Source organism: Phalacrocorax aristotelis, chromosome 21, assembly GCF_949628215.1.
Source record: "Phalacrocorax aristotelis chromosome 21, bGulAri2.1, whole genome shotgun sequence".
NCBI classification, from domain to species: Eukaryota; Metazoa; Chordata; class Aves; order Suliformes; family Phalacrocoracidae; genus Phalacrocorax; species Phalacrocorax aristotelis.
The window spans coordinates 3,354,994-3,370,285 of record NC_134296.1 but is presented as its reverse complement, the minus strand read 5'-3'; the positions used below and the strand labels follow the sequence as shown (position 1 = coordinate 3,370,285).

Sequence of the window (15,292 nt, the reverse complement as noted above, 5' to 3'; positions counted from 1 at the left end):
TTTCTTTACAGCGATGACGTACAAGCATGAGATAACATTCTTTACAATGAGCTTCCCTGTCAGTGTGACTTAGAGGAAGTTCCTTGTATTGAAACTATTGTTCCAGCGAAGCAGCAGATATAACTGATGCCTTCCACCACCCTTCAAATTCAACTCATTTTGCTCAAAGAAGTAACTGCCAATACAGCCACTGGTTATGCCAGCGGATATGCTAATGCACGTGGGCTTTCGGAGGCAGTTTTTATTGCTTGTAACTGAGCCGGAGTCCTGTGCATTCTATTATGTAATCCATGGGACAAATTTCATAGTTCAATTTTGAGCAGTTATACAGTTCAGCATTTACCTACTACACACGTGCTCTGCTGAGACTTCAGACATTAAATACTACACATTAAAACTATGGCCATCCTAAATATCTATGGAGCATAAAAAAAGGAAGAAATCACGCGTTCCGCTGTTGACAATCTGGAATTGAAGTTCCTTAAAGCAAAGACAAGCCACAAAGGTCATCCCGGACATGACCAAACCACCCAACATTTACTTTCAGTCTGTTGTCAGAGCAAGCAAGTCCTCCTGATTTTTTAATTCAGGAACAAATAAGCAACACAGATGAGTGGTCCCCAACCAGAAAACCAGACTGCCAGGCAGTTCATTCCACTGTTACCAGGCTAATGAGACATTTATTAACAGCCCTGTAGCTTGATCCAGCCCCAAGATATTTAGTATTTAGACTTTCCCTCCCTGAGAGCCACAGAATTACAAGTCGAGGTAGGAAGAATGAAACTGGGGGTGGGGGCAAGTCTTGGACATCAAAAAGCTACTTTAAAACTGCTGCATTCCTTTGGGGGCAACCAAGCTACAAATAGAGTCATAGACTATCCCCAAATTAAGAGCGGGTGGCAAAGGCAAAAAGGGCCATGGACAGAATGGTTGAAGGGGAGACAGGGTGCTCGTTTGTAACAAATCCTATAGACAGGGTAAAGAGAACCAGAACACAGAATCAGACAGAAAGCAGAATTTAAGGCCAGTAGCCACACCCATGGCATAAGGAGTAATCCTCCCCAACACTGTTTCAAGATTTTCACTTTTCTAACTGCAAGATGTAGGGCATTAGAACGGATTCAAAAGAAAATTCATCTCAAGAACCACTGATGCAGACAGAAACATCATGCCATTCTGCAGACCCAATGCTTTTCAATAATAGTAATTTCATGCCTCAAGGAAGAAGTTACTGGAAGCACTAAACCCCATTCTCCTGGAAGCTTTCTGCCCCCCTCCTAAGAGGGGCTGACGAATCATGCTGCTGACAGCCTCGTACACGACACACCCTGTAGTCTGCATCCGAGTCTGTCCTGGGGATCCAAAAGCATTTCACTTCTATATTATAATCTATTATACCAACTAATATGACAACCAGCCGTATTCAGGTCACATACGTTTCTACAGTGCCACTTCCTTTATCAAATCACCTCCAAAACACATCTCATTCCTTCGCCTTTCTGTGAAAATTCACTCGATGTCATTACATCCCACCACCTTCTTCCCCCAAAGTGACCATGTCAGCTGCAGACACGAATTAAGGGAGACTTAATGAATGCAGAATATGTATTAATACCAAAGAAAAGCTGATACACAAAACAACCACCCTCATCTGTCTGCTTTGCTCATGCAGACAGGACTCAAAGGCACACAAGGCTGCTAAAGACAACAGAAAAATCCATACTCGGTATTTAAGAGATGACAGCTGAAACAGAGGTCAGCAATATTGCAAAATGCAGATAAAATACATAAAGAGCCTATAAAAAAGTTAATGGTTTGCACATTAAAAATCAAGTGTTCTAGGGTACTTTTTTTTTTATATAGCCACCTCTGTTCTACCCAAGAACACCCTGATCACCTTTTACTTTTGCTCCCATAATGTGCTAATTAATCATCAGAATTAACTGGACTTGCAGGGTCTCACTACAACTACAAAGCAGTATTTTACTTAAGGAAAACAATGTGGAACAGCAACGTGAATGCAAAATGCTATATCTCTTACAGAATCCATGTGAATCCACATATAGAGACCCTCCCAAAAGTCCTTATTCTCTGGGGAACGCCTGAAGAACTGCAAATTCACGAGACAAAAAAAAAAAATCTAAGAGGGTAACCTACCTGCACGAAGCACGGCCTCCCATTGATAAAGATATTCCTGAAGGCAGGCCAATAGTTTTCGAAAGAGCCATTAAAAATCAGATGCCACACTGTTTGGGAAGCAGGGGGACATCAACGGCAGGCAGAGGGGCTGGTTCTTCTCGAACGCAGCAAAGCTTTGTGCAAGAGTGAGGGAGAAGAGGGATTTGCCTCCACCACCTAGCTGCAGATGCACAGCACTGCATTGCAGGTAAAGGGCCTTGCAGCAAGGCTGGGGGCTGCTCTCAGATGATCCTCCTGCAAATTCAGTCATGTTAGGGGTTGAGCATAACTAGATTCATCGCATTCTCTTGATGTTTACATGTCTCAGTCTTCCCTCTAATGAAATTAGAAATTCAGTCAGATACCTAGCTTCTTCTTCCTGAACAAGCCGGTTTTATTTGCCTATTCAATAGTCCACTGGATTCAAAGCTGGGATGAAGACAACGATCATGGTAATTGCCGACAGACCAATCCTTTTGATACAGAAATGCCAGCATAATCACACAGGAGAGAAAGGGCGTTCAAAGTAAAAATGAATTTTCTGAAGCAATTCCAAACCTCCCCATCCAGAGTTACAAGAAAAACTTATCCTTTATGCTTAAAAGTAACAAAAAAGCAAAAGGAGTCAAATCTTCTTTAAAAAGGTGAACTGAGTATTTTTCACAGCAGCAGGCACTTAACATCGTCCTCCCATGACACAGAAGAATTACCAGCCATTTCCTGTGCCTGTTTATCCTGCTGGTTTATGTAAGTGGTAGGGGAAACAAGTCAGCAACAATGTGACATAGCAAGTAATAATTTAGAGATTTTTCTCTGCTATGGAGTGAAGCACGCTCTGAAGCTGGCTCTGCAGTTTTAAACCAAGAGGTTTAAAGAAGAATTGGATTAATCTGTGTATCTAAAACATTTTCACCCTAAAAGCTCACTGAAGTTTGAACGCCCTTTTATCAGTTTAGGGTTGCCAAACCTCTTCATATTAGGGGAGGTGCTAACAACATGCAAAATTTTCCACCATAGACAAGATTTTGCTCCACGTTCAGCGACTATATCACCACACAACTCTGCTCACCTCTGCAGTGCATAGCAGGGATGGTAACAGTTATTTGCAGGAACTAAGATTTCAGTCACTCATCTGGTTCCTTACAGGTGGTGTTCAAAGCCACTTTTATAGTCTCTTGCCAGTCTCCCATAGAATTGCTTATCTGGTCCACACACAAAAAATAAGGTAAAACACCAATTAAGCAGCCTCAATCACACAACGTGTGTTCTTACAGATTTGAACTGAGGTAGATCCAACAGCATCAGGAAGATGAGAAGATGGGAGACCACAGTCATGCCTGTTAGTACAGACAGTACAGTGAAAAAGCAGTGTTCTTTGTGCTGCAGAGCAGCCCCAGCACGGGCTCCTTCGCTGCTCTCTACAGATGACAGGTCAAGCCATCAGCCAAGTCTCCATGTGCAACTTCACCGTCAAAACTCAGAACTTGTTTTCTTCACCCCAATAACTTACATGACAAAATGTTTGGGAGAGAGGTGTTTGGTGGTTCTATATTTAAGAGCATTAACAGCAGCTTCTTCAAAACTATTTTGTACAGGAAATAAGTATTTTTTTCCTTGTCCCCCAAACTGCAGAAATACTGCCCGTGCTACCTACCTACCTGCTTTGAACAGACAGAAAAGCAGAGCCCTTCCACCTACAAGCAAGGAAGGCAGCATATATTTAATTCAAAACACTTTTGTCACACCTATTATCCTTATACACAGACCAACAAAAAAGATACTCTCCTTACTCCTCTTCACCTCAGCTTCCCATTCCCTTGATATTTGCAGGATGACGCCAGCCTGCAGGCAGCCAAAGACAACTGCTTTCCTAAATGATTTTTAAGCCGCCTGCAGCACAATCTTTATAAACACTGTCATTCCTTATTTGTGAGCTCAAATTACACACATGAAACATCCCCAGACAGATTTCAATTCACTGAACACAAGACTAATGACGAAGCCAGCTCATGCTGTAGGAGATGCAGATAAGAGTACTATAACCCACTCCAGGACTCTTGCCGCAGGAAGCGCTGCTTTCCACCTCAACTATCCAGCCAACCATTTCCAAGGCTGTACACCCACCGCCACGAGATCTCGCTGCAAGTGCTGTTAAGGATTCCTTGTTTTCATTTGGGGAAGAGGAGAGAGAGAGAAAAAAAGCTCCATATGGCATGGTGAAAACCCAGGATTTAAAAGTGTCTCTCCCATTTTCACAGCCGTGCATCAAGACCATGTCTCTTTAAGGGAAGTACGCTTGCCAGACTGCATCTCATTACTAGTCCTCAGCGCGCCTGCAATTTCAAGATCATGTTAAGGCACATCTAGTCAGAATGACTGCTCCTGGTGCCAGCCTCCGACACGCTTACATGCAGATCTGCTGCAAATCCAGCGTTCGATACACACTCTAAATGTTTAGACCCCAACCTTCAGTATGACTTCTGGTCTGAAATTATAAAAGTGTGTGTTTTCCTGCTTGTATGCACTTTACCTTTCTGCTCAAGTAATCTAGAAGTATTTGGGGGAATTATAAATCATAGATTGTGGGGGACTTACTAGTCTATAATCCACATTATTTTGTGATTATTGCAATTCTCTCCTGCATCCCTATTTTTCCTGAATAAAGAGCTGGTATTTTCTGCCAGTAGGGCAGATCCGCAACACTTGCTGCTGGAGGGCAGCTGTCCCAGGGCTACCAGAACACCACTTTTGAGAACTTAGGAGGTCTGGAGATGGTTCAACATTTAGTTTTTTAAGAAGGGCGCTCAGAGGCACCAAGACACACTTTTGTTTAGTGGATCTGTGGGAGTTCAGTTTGAAGATAAGTGATCATAAATGCCACATGAGAACAGTACTAAGGCGCAAATAACAGAGGCAATCAAGTTTCTTGCTCCCCAAATCCACTCACCCACACAAGCACTTAACGAGCTGTTTGTAGAACCGTCTGCTATTCCAGCTATTGCAAACCAAGCGACTTCCATGGAAACCAGCAGATCTTCAGTCGTGTCCTGTCTGATAATCACTTCTGTATTTGAATGAAAAAATCCTGTGGGCGATGCATCCTGACTACCTTAAACGTATGTTCAAAACACTTGGGAAAGATGTAGCCCTGGTGTTAATCATGAAAGACAAGTGAGGAAAACATAATCCAAGATCGTGACCCCAGGCAAAGTTTTGAATAAGGAAGTTGAAGAACCTGAGAGGGCTGTCAGAACTCCTCAAAGACAGCAGGGAATCGATACAAGCCAGATGTGCAATAACAAACTGGAAAGTATCAGGCTCCCCTAGGAACTTTCTGCTCCCCAGACTGCCTAGGTGGAAAAACTACCAACTTCCTCGTCTCTCTTCATAGCAATTCTATTGAGAAGGAATAAAGTCGTGAGGCTTCACCACATGTCAAGAGTCTGGCCAGAAAATTACAGGTAACTGTTAACAGGCTTCTTGAAAATACCGAATATTGCATGCATTTGGGAAGAGGGAGAGGAAGCAAGACAGCGGTACCGTACCAACTCAGCTCTGCCGCTCCCTCACTCAAGGAGAAGAGGGAGCCAAAGGAACTACTGAAAATATCTCCCACTTAGTAGAGCCTACAAGAAAGGATTAAACAAATTCACCAGGGCACGCAGAATTAGAAGAAAGTACTTTAGATCACGCACATTTTTCAGAACAAGCCACATACTGTAATTGCACGGCTGCCGCTGCCTTTGTAGTTATTCATGCTTAAAGAAACAAAATGTTCCGCTTTGAGGCACAATCGGTTCAACACCCCTTATGCAGAACTGCTGGGTTTGTGCATGAGTAGGCCACCCTTTCCTGACACATAAGAGACACTGCTGAAGCAAGGCACCGGACTTGATGAAGCAGTATTATCACCTGGGCCTGCCAGTGAAATACCCATCATCTACACACCATACAGACCTGTAGCCCAGTTCCAGAAATAGGCTTATTTTCTTCATTTCAGAGAAAATAAGCTATAATACAGAACTATTTGTTCAGCTTCTGGTCTGTTTCTCTAATTGCTTCAAATCTGGATGGGTTTTTTAGCCTAGTTTTTAAACTCTGGGTCTTAATCTCAGTAGTAACCTAGAGAGTAATTTTTTCCTAGGACAAAGGGAACAGTTTGAGCTTCTAAGGGTTGTCAACACACAGCGTAGACAGAAAAATGCCACAGTACTTTACCGGCAATTATGGTCTAACAGTCACAAGTGCCTGATTCCATTACAAATTACCAGAGTTACTGGTAAAGTACATCTATATTTGTATTTTAGTTCAAAATAAAAGCCTGTATTTTCAAACAGAAGCACAGTTTTGAGGTAAATACCAGATCTTCCTCACATATCAGGCTTCGCTTCGCATAGTGCAACAGTCTCACAGCACAGGAAATTAATCTCTTCAAAATGAAACCACACAGATGGCATGTTCCAGCATCATTTTAGCCAGGAATGGGTGTTTTGTCCGCACTAGAGCTAACTCAAAGCAACAACCCCCTCCAAACAACACGTGGAGCCTTCAGAAATCAAGCTTGTAATCTTGTGTTAGGCTGCACTACCTCACCTCACGGAGGCATTACAAGTACACATGGCCTGGTCTGCGCTACAGGACCTGCAAAGCAAGAAGCAGCCACCTCGTGGTGGGTGAAAGGCTGAACTGTTGGGACGCCCATGGCTCCGTCCTCCTGCCGAGTTCCCGGGCATCCCCATCCAACAGGGCTCACGGAACACCAGAACACAGGAATTCTGTTTTCAGTTCCCTAGAAGTCATAGGAGGAAAACTAGCAAAAGAACTGTTCCCAGGAAAGCACTGTGCAGCTCCCCCACCTTCCTACGGACCAGTGCAAATATTACACCCAACACATCTGTCTACCAATGCCGAACTCCAAAGACATTAGTAACCACTTCAAAGAACTGCAAAAAGTCTCCTGTGTTTTTGACAACTGGGCAAAAATAACTGCCTGAATGCACCTCGCCAGATACAGCTGCCTGAAGAGTTTACAGTCTGAGTTACTAAAGTTTTAGTAAGAAAAAATGCTTGTAAGCCTACAAGCTCCTTTTTTGAAGACAGGCTTTTTTGAGGGCCTTTGGGAATCAACTGACTGTTAGTGCCCAAGATGTTCACACCTCGTGAAATGATAAAATTAATACATCACATATTTCCCAGATAGCTTTCAGCAAAGCTGTTTTTTGGCAGCAAGACACACTGCAGTAGCCTACGTACCAAACTCCCTGTGCTTTATTAGCAACTAAGGCTTTGACGTGCGTATTTCCTGACATAGTCTTAATATTAAGGAAAAGGCCAAGGAGAAGCTTGCCTCTCATTTTCTAAAAACAATTTAGATTAAAGCAATGTTAATTCTAATTCATTGCCTTTTTGATGCAAAAGACAGAGATAAGCAGAAACCAAAATCAATGCTTCACTCAAGGCCACAGAGCAACCCAATGATAGTCAACATTAGAACTCAGGATCTCCCTGTATCTTGGCTTGTTTTTTGTTCCTCCACGGCATTCAGCGGTCACTCTCCGACCTTCCTCCTCCTCAATTCTCAGGGAAATATGAGCCAGGCAAAAGTACACAGCCACAATATTCTTCCAACCCCACAATGGCGGATGCAAGACCGACAAGCAGGGTAGGCAAGTAGAAGCTTCCTAAGCAAAGATCTGAGACAGCTCATTTAATGATTCCTCCAGATAATCAGAAGATTTGGGGTAGTTTTACTTGAGTGGGAAGACACAGGTATCTCATCTTCCTATTACCAAGAAACTCTCCCTGCTCTCTTTCTGCAGAAGAGTGTGTTAGGATAAATGCACTCACTCCTTCACTGGTATCAAATAACACTTTTAAGACGGGATGGATGAGAAGAAATAGGAAGATCCTGAATTTGCAGAAAATTAAGAACTGGGTTGATTTTCCCATTAAAAAAAAAAATCTCATACATGGAACCATAAATAGTATTTACAAGGGTTTTCTGTAAATAACCAGCTTAAGCTGGTCTTGTCTGAACTTAAAGAGCAGCAATTTTAACTACCAAATGATGAAAACAGCAGTAACTTTCCAGTTTTGGACTATACACAGTCCATTTTTATTATTTCAACCTTTCCAAGTGGAGTTTTTTTCTGTTTTTAGCCAAGTTGGGTTGACAAGGAAACTTAAAGCAGGTGTAGTTAATCTCTAAAGTGAAAGATATTTTGAATTGCTTTAAATCCCTTCAGAACATTCTCTGCATTTTTATACTTACCTATAATAAGATAATTCCTAATACTTATGTAACCTTTTAAAATCCATTGCTTCATGCTTTTCACTTACCTTCATATAGCAAAAGTTACATGTGTGTGATCTAACAAACTACCATGGAACATTAGATGTTAAAAGGACATTCCATGTGGTTTCAAGTTTAGATTTCATGGAAAAAGTCTTACAACAACCCAGTTAAGCTTATTTTAGAAGATTTAACTAGAGCAGCTTTGTATTTAAATAGCATAAATGTCACGGAACTGTACCTAAAGTTAGAGGCTGACACTGGGTTCTTTTTGTTGTACAATGTAAAGCATAAAGTACATGCAAATGTCTTTAATTTCTGAGGCAGGATCTAATAAACCTTTGATAGCAGAAAACAGAGCTGAAGCATGTAGTTTAAGAAGAGCAACACTGCATTTTACAAGTAGTATGGTTCTCCACTCAAATCCATGTTAGTGGCAAAACCAAGAGCGGAACAGCAGTGTAGTTAGCCTGTTCTGGCTACATGGTTAAAAAGGCTTTAAAAAAAAAAACCCACAACAAACATGCCAGCACTGAAAGTTACCATTCAGCAACCTCAGAATTTACACAAAAGTCAGTCTTTCCAACTGCAACTGTGGACTCTATTGGCAGAGTCAGTATTGTTTGTCTGCAGCTGGACAAGGAAAAAAAAAGAGTAACTCATATAGAATTAAACAATGGATTATTCATTCAGAAATTAGGATGCAGATAACACTGCAGAAAGAGGAGAGCCCTTCAAAAATTGCCCTAACACTATCTCCAACAAATATCAGAAATATGTACAAAATAGCATGGAAACATAATGCGCATCTCCCAAGGAGTTTAGTTAATGCTCTTCACCTCTCAGAAGCCCCATCTCAAAACAACTGAATCTTTGCTGGAAACAACCAGAATATTTTTTAAAAGCCCTGTGATTTGTCTGAGGAAGTGACTAAGAAAGCACTACTCTAGGCCTAAAGAAAAACCCCTCCAACTCCCACCCCAAAGCCTTAGTTACTGAATACCTTTGGTTCCTAAACACCAGCGAGTACAAAACCTCCTGAGGTACCAGGGATTTTACAGAAATAAGCAGTGTTTTACTGAGCACAGAGCTCTAGGATTTACACCACCTTTCACAAGAAAGGAATACACGAGCAGCCCTGAATGTAGTACTTAACGCAGTCTGGTGGGAGCCATTGTTTAGTATTTACTTGAGATCCTTTCATTTTTTTAATATCTGCATCCAAAAGTTCACCACATATAAAGACTTGTGAAATTCCTGTGGTAGGAGAGAAGCCACATGAGAGCATCAAAGTTAGAGGAAGAAGTAAACAACACATCACAGCGTTTTAATGGCAAAATTAAAATTAAAAAAAAAAAGTGGGGGCCGGGGGATGAGAGTCAAGAGAGGCTGGCTCCTAAAGGCAGCTCTGGAGGCTCCAGAGAGGGGAGGGGAGGTTGGATGGCCCAGCGGGCACAGCCGGGGCCCAGGGAAGGAGCCTGCAAGGACAGAGCACGGCGTGAAGCGGGGAAGCACGGCTGCAGCTCCATCCTCCCGCTTCGGGCCAGGGGCACGGCACGGAGAGCCTCCTCACACACCGAGGCAGCTCCGCTCCCCCGTCCGCAGCCCGCCAAAGAAACCACGGCGAGAAACCGTGAAATCCTGAGAAAAACCAGCCCCGACGGAACCCGCCGCCCCGGGCCACCAGCCTACGCCGCCAAACGTGCCTTCAATTAAACTCGCGTTAAAAACCCGTCTAGCCTGAAGGGTTTGCAGGCTCCTCCGCCCCAGGAGAGCCCGAGTGCCCGCAGGGCTCGGCAGCCCCTTCCCGGCGGGTAACAAAGAGGCGGCGGTGCCGGCGGGAGGCAGTGCCGGGGCCCGGCGGCGGGAGCTGCCGCCTGAGGGGAGCCGGGGGCCGTACTTACTTCCTCTGGGCCTTGTCCTTCTTGGCTTTGGTCCGCTTCTTTCGGGCCTGCAGAGCCAGCACTGAGGGGGAGAGAGGGGGAGAGGCGTGAGGGGCGGCGGGCCGGGGCGGGGGGGGCGGCCCGGGGAAGGTTGGGGGGGGGGGGGGGGGGGGGAGGCCGCACGGCGCTCACCTTTCCGCTCCATGGCCGCCAGAGCCGGGCGCCCCGGGAGCCCCGCGCGCATGCGCGCTGCGCCCGCCCCCTGCGCCACGCCGGGCCGGAGCATGCGCAGCCCGCGCACCCTCGCGCGCCACCCCGCGGCTTCCGTCCTGCCCTCGCTGGAGCTCGGGCTGCGGGGAGAAGCACCGCCCCCTTCGCCCCAGCCCCACCCCTGCCCACCCAGCGGGGGGCGGTGCTCCCCGCGCCCCCGCCGCGCCTCCGGCAGCGGCATGGCGGGGGTTTTGCGCAGGCGCGGCCCCGGCGTCCTCAAGTGGAGCGCCGCGGTTATGACGGCAGCGCCCGCGGCTGTGACGTTAGCGCCGCGCGTGGGACGGCCGTTCGGGCAGACACCGTGCTTCGCCCGTTCCCCGGCCCCGCCAGGGAGAGTAAGAGCGCCGAGCTAGAACCGCACGTGTGATGTCACACGTCACGGCGGACGCACGCTCCCGAGGGATTTTTTACGCCACGAGTTACGTGGCCCGCAAAGGCGCCGGTCGCGCCCCGTCGGCGGCTCGGGCGGAGGGGGCGCCTCGGTGGGCGCCGGCCTTTCCCCCCTTCACCCGCCCGCCGCGACGCGTGAGGCTGCGCCTTGCACGGATGTGCCAGGCGGCTGCGCTGGGCCGAGCGAGAGGCCCCTCGCTGTAACCTGAGAGTCTTCATATTAGCTTATTTAATAATTACCATTTTAAAAATGCAACTTTTCGGCTCCTGGGCCGTTCAGGCATTCCCCTGTAAGCACTGAAGGGTTTTAAGGCGGTTCTAGATCCACCTTAGAACTTCCGCAGGTTCTGTTCCCATCTGCCGTTTTGCGTAACGCTATTTTACTCCTAAAAACGTCTCGCAGCTCTGTTACAAGCACATTATATGTTCTGTCGGGTTTCCACCGGGGATGCCGGCAGAGGGAGTCGCGGCCGTCAGCTGCGACCGGAGCGTGAGCCGTATCTGCTCAGCTTGTGATCTCTAGGACACGGCAATTCAAAGCGTGCCCGGGAGCAGGGCCCCTGGGCATCACACTGTAAATATTGTCATGGAAAGGCAGGTTTCTGTCTGTGAAAATCCTTTTTGTAACTGGTGGCTGTCGCCCTGTTATCACAAACGCGAGGTGTTTATAGCACATCTGTCCTCCTGCAAAGAGCTGCAAGTGAGAAACTGCAGCACAAATTTTCGTGATGATAATGCAACAGAGAGGGGCAAATTGTGCAAGTCCAAGGTCCTGGTCCTGCACCTGGGCTGGGGCCACCGCCGCTACCAACCCAGACTGGGGGATGGAGGGATGGGGAGCAGCCCTGCGGAGGAAGACTTGGGGGTGCTGGGGGATGAAAAGCTGGACAGGAGCCAACAATGTGCTGTTGCAGCCCAGAAGCCGGCCGTGCCCTGGGCTGCATCCCCGGCAGCGCGGGCAGCAGGGCGAGGGAGGGGGTCCTGCCCCTCTGCCCTGCTCTGTGAGACCCCCCCGCAGCGCCGCCTCCAGCTCGGGGCTCCTCAGCGTGGGACAGAGATGGGGCTGTTGGAGCGGGGCCAGAGGGGGCACAGAAATGCTCCGAGGGCTGGAGCCCCCCTGCTGCGAGGCCGGGCTGGGAGAGCTGGGGTTGTTCAGCCTGAGGAAGAGAAGGCTGCGGGGACACCTCATTGCGGCCTCCCAGTGCTTAAAGGAGACTATAGGAAGGATGGGGGTGACCTCTTTAGCAAGGGCTGCTGTGACAGGACAAGGGGTGATGGTTTTAAACTAAAGGAGGAGAGATTTAGACTGGATATAAGGAAGAAATTTTTTACAATGAGGGTGGTGAAACCCTGGAACAGGCTGCCCAGAGAGGTTGTGGAGGCCTCATCCCTAGAGACATTCAAGGCCAGGCTGGACGGGGCTCTGAGCAACCTGATCTAGTTGAAGATGTCCCTGCTCACTGCAGGGGCGCTGGACTTGATGGCCTCTAAAGGACCCTTCCAACCCAAACCATTCTGTGATTCTATGATTCTATGAAAATTCAGCCTTTGCACAACCACTGCATTCAAGGTGACGTTGAGCTGAAAGCCCTCAAGCACGATGGAGTCGCCCCTGCCTCTATCGCACAGCAACTTCCTACCTCAAAGAAGTCACAATGTAAACAGACCGCAGAACCTATTATAATCTCAATTTATAGGCAGCCTATGTGCCATCCCGCGCTTGTAACAAACAACTTGTGCAGTTGGCTCTAGCAAGGTGTGTGCTCACACGTGCCATGACTACCACTCTGTTTCATACTTCCGCTGGCCTAGGCCAGGTTTCTCCATGTGAGGACATCAAAGACGGCGCACGGCCCGATTTGGAAAGCCACACAGCGAAGCAAGCGTGCAGAGAGGTATCACAGTCCCTTGAACAGTAGCTGCCACCACGGTCTGAATGAGGAGCCTCACGCAGAGATCTCCTACAGAAGCAAGATATTACTGACCATCTTCGCTCCTGCCGAGTTTCTTCTCAGACTCTTCTAATTTGGGATAGAAAAATGCAGGCTGGGGTAGCATGCTCAAAGGGCTGCTGAGCCAGGCCTAAGCCAAGACACACTCATCTTTCCACAACCAGCCTGGCACTAATTTTTAAAGCAGAATAAATGCCCCCGAACTACGCTCATACGTAACTGGTTTATCTGGTCCTTCCTCATAGCTTCCTGCGCAGTGTGACACACCGTGGCGCATTGCCCCAAGAAATGCTTCTGCCACGCTCTGCATGACTCCCAAGGTTCCTCCTTTATGTCTTCTGCAGCCACTTATGCACCACAATAACATGCTAATAAAACGACAACAGGGTTGGGCACGGTTATATACACTTTGCACCGTCTGCAATGATAACGTGCATGTCGGGGGATCTGTATCCTCCAACTCGGTGCAGTGGGAGAGCTGCCTGGGTTACTGCAGCATGCCCTGCTAGGAGGACATCACGGCATCGCACTAGCTGGGAAGGATGTTAAAAAGTTGCTGTGTGCACAAAACAACTCTAGTTGTTGCAACTAGGTCAGGTGAGAACGTCAAGCTGCCTACAAGCACACGATTACACACAGGCCTTTGAACTCTGACTTCTGTGGCTTTTTAGAGGTATAGGTGGAGTCCTTGGCCATAAAGTACGTGCTTTGTCACTTCACGGCCCGTGTCCTGGGATTTGTGCTTGGCTAAACCCAGAAGCCTTGTGTACATATGCGGGAGCTGAGTTATGGCACTGCATAGCTACAAGGGAAAGCGATCAGGATTGTCTGGACTTCCTCTCAGCAAGATATTTGTTTTGCAACATGAATACCCATAATTTGAACGCTAATGTACTGACGTCTGAGTTGTCTCCTGGTGTTCAACTCTGCAGAGTCATGGGGGTAGGAAGGAAAGATTCAGAACTTTGCGGAACAAGCCAGAAAAAAAAAATCTCTTAAGTTTGCAATGGAGACTTTCGATGGTGCCAACAGCTAGGAATGCCATTTCGTCTTAAATCAAGGCTGCCGAAGGAGGGCCAGCAGAATCTGGAAATTAGGGCTTTTCATGGGTTTTGTATTACTCTGTTTTGAAGAGAGCTGAGAGGAGCTTGGCATGAAGCCACTGTCCAAAACAATGTAGGGAAGCGTATGTGGTTTGAGAATTACTCAACACCATTTCAGCTTTCAGTTTTTCCTGTCTTTCAATCCAAAAGGTATGAGGGTTCCAAGACTCAGTTTCCTCCACAGTAAGCAACTCTACACAGTCATGTTCACTAAAATCCTTTACCATTGGAGTTTACACATGCAATACTGTGGCTTCCCTCTAGAAACTGCTTGGAAGCAAAAAGAATTTAAATGAAAAAATGACAAAAAAGATTAGAAGAACTCACGGGAATACACTACAGATAGTTTAATATTAATATTCCTATTAGCCATTGTATCATTGCTAAAATTTAGCAGCCAGGAGCAGCAGAGTTCAGAGGACCTATCCTGCTGTTACTGCACATCCGGAAACCACACAACGCCCAGCAGCAAAAGTTAGAGCTGTTGACATGTTAACAAATTTAGCCCAGAGCATGGGATCTGACACAAAGCACCCATCATTCAAATCCAAGTTTTGCCCTAAAATAGGGTCTGAATGGTGTATATACGTGGTGGTGGCCACTTACACCTGCAGCTCTTCACACTAGGCAGTTTGTGCCATGGGATAATCCACCAGAGGAGGGCATGAAGCCTTGCCATGTCTATTGCTGGTACAGTTACATGCTTCTGCTTCCAGCAGAATCCTAACTCACACCTCTGCCCTGATATTACTGCCTCAAACTCCATGGCTGATCTACAGAAAATATAACCAAGTTGATTTTTTCCCAAGTGCTAACTGTATCTATGTCTATAATTTTCCTGGCTCTTCAGAACAAAGTGAATACGTTCCTCCATTCTTCACTGTTTCAGTAAAGGACTACAAAAACATGAAAAAATACTCTTTTTTTAACTGGGATTTAGTTCTGGTGGATTAGAAGGGGACTGAGGCAGAAATAATGGATGGACACCATGTTACATTAGTGCAGACAACATCAGCTTCAGCAAAGTGTTGAAGAGTAATAATAAAATGTTTTCTTTGAAGCTTCATATCATTTGAAATATATCTGAAAATAATGAAACTGCCTGCATGTAACCTGTTGAAACATGGCAGATTAATTTCACTTATTAGCACGCAATAAATACATAAGAAGTTCTAAGCTAGGACATTTAAATTTCTACAGAATTTCAATAACCAAGAGCAAATA

General features: G+C 46.3%; 1 protein-coding gene across 3 annotated transcripts in view; it reads right to left on the bottom strand.

The window, feature by feature from the left end:
- Positions 1–15,292, bottom strand: part of SRPK1 (SRSF protein kinase 1) — a 34,194-nt gene that overhangs the window by 17,137 nt on the left and 1,765 nt on the right. Inside the window, exons 1-2 of one of the 3 annotated variants that reach the window (XM_075115229.1) lie at positions 10,546–10,688; positions 10,375–10,435 (exon numbers count right to left, since the gene is read on the bottom strand). In XM_075115229.1, coding sequence (XP_074971330.1) covers positions 10,375–10,435; positions 10,546–10,639 — 155 coding nt within the window. In that variant the 5' untranslated portion in view covers positions 10,640–10,688. Of the gene's footprint in view, positions 1–2,157; positions 2,244–10,374; positions 10,436–10,545; positions 10,689–15,292 lie in introns of those variants that run through there. The other 2 variants (XM_075115228.1, XM_075115230.1) reach the window with 2 other exon arrangements.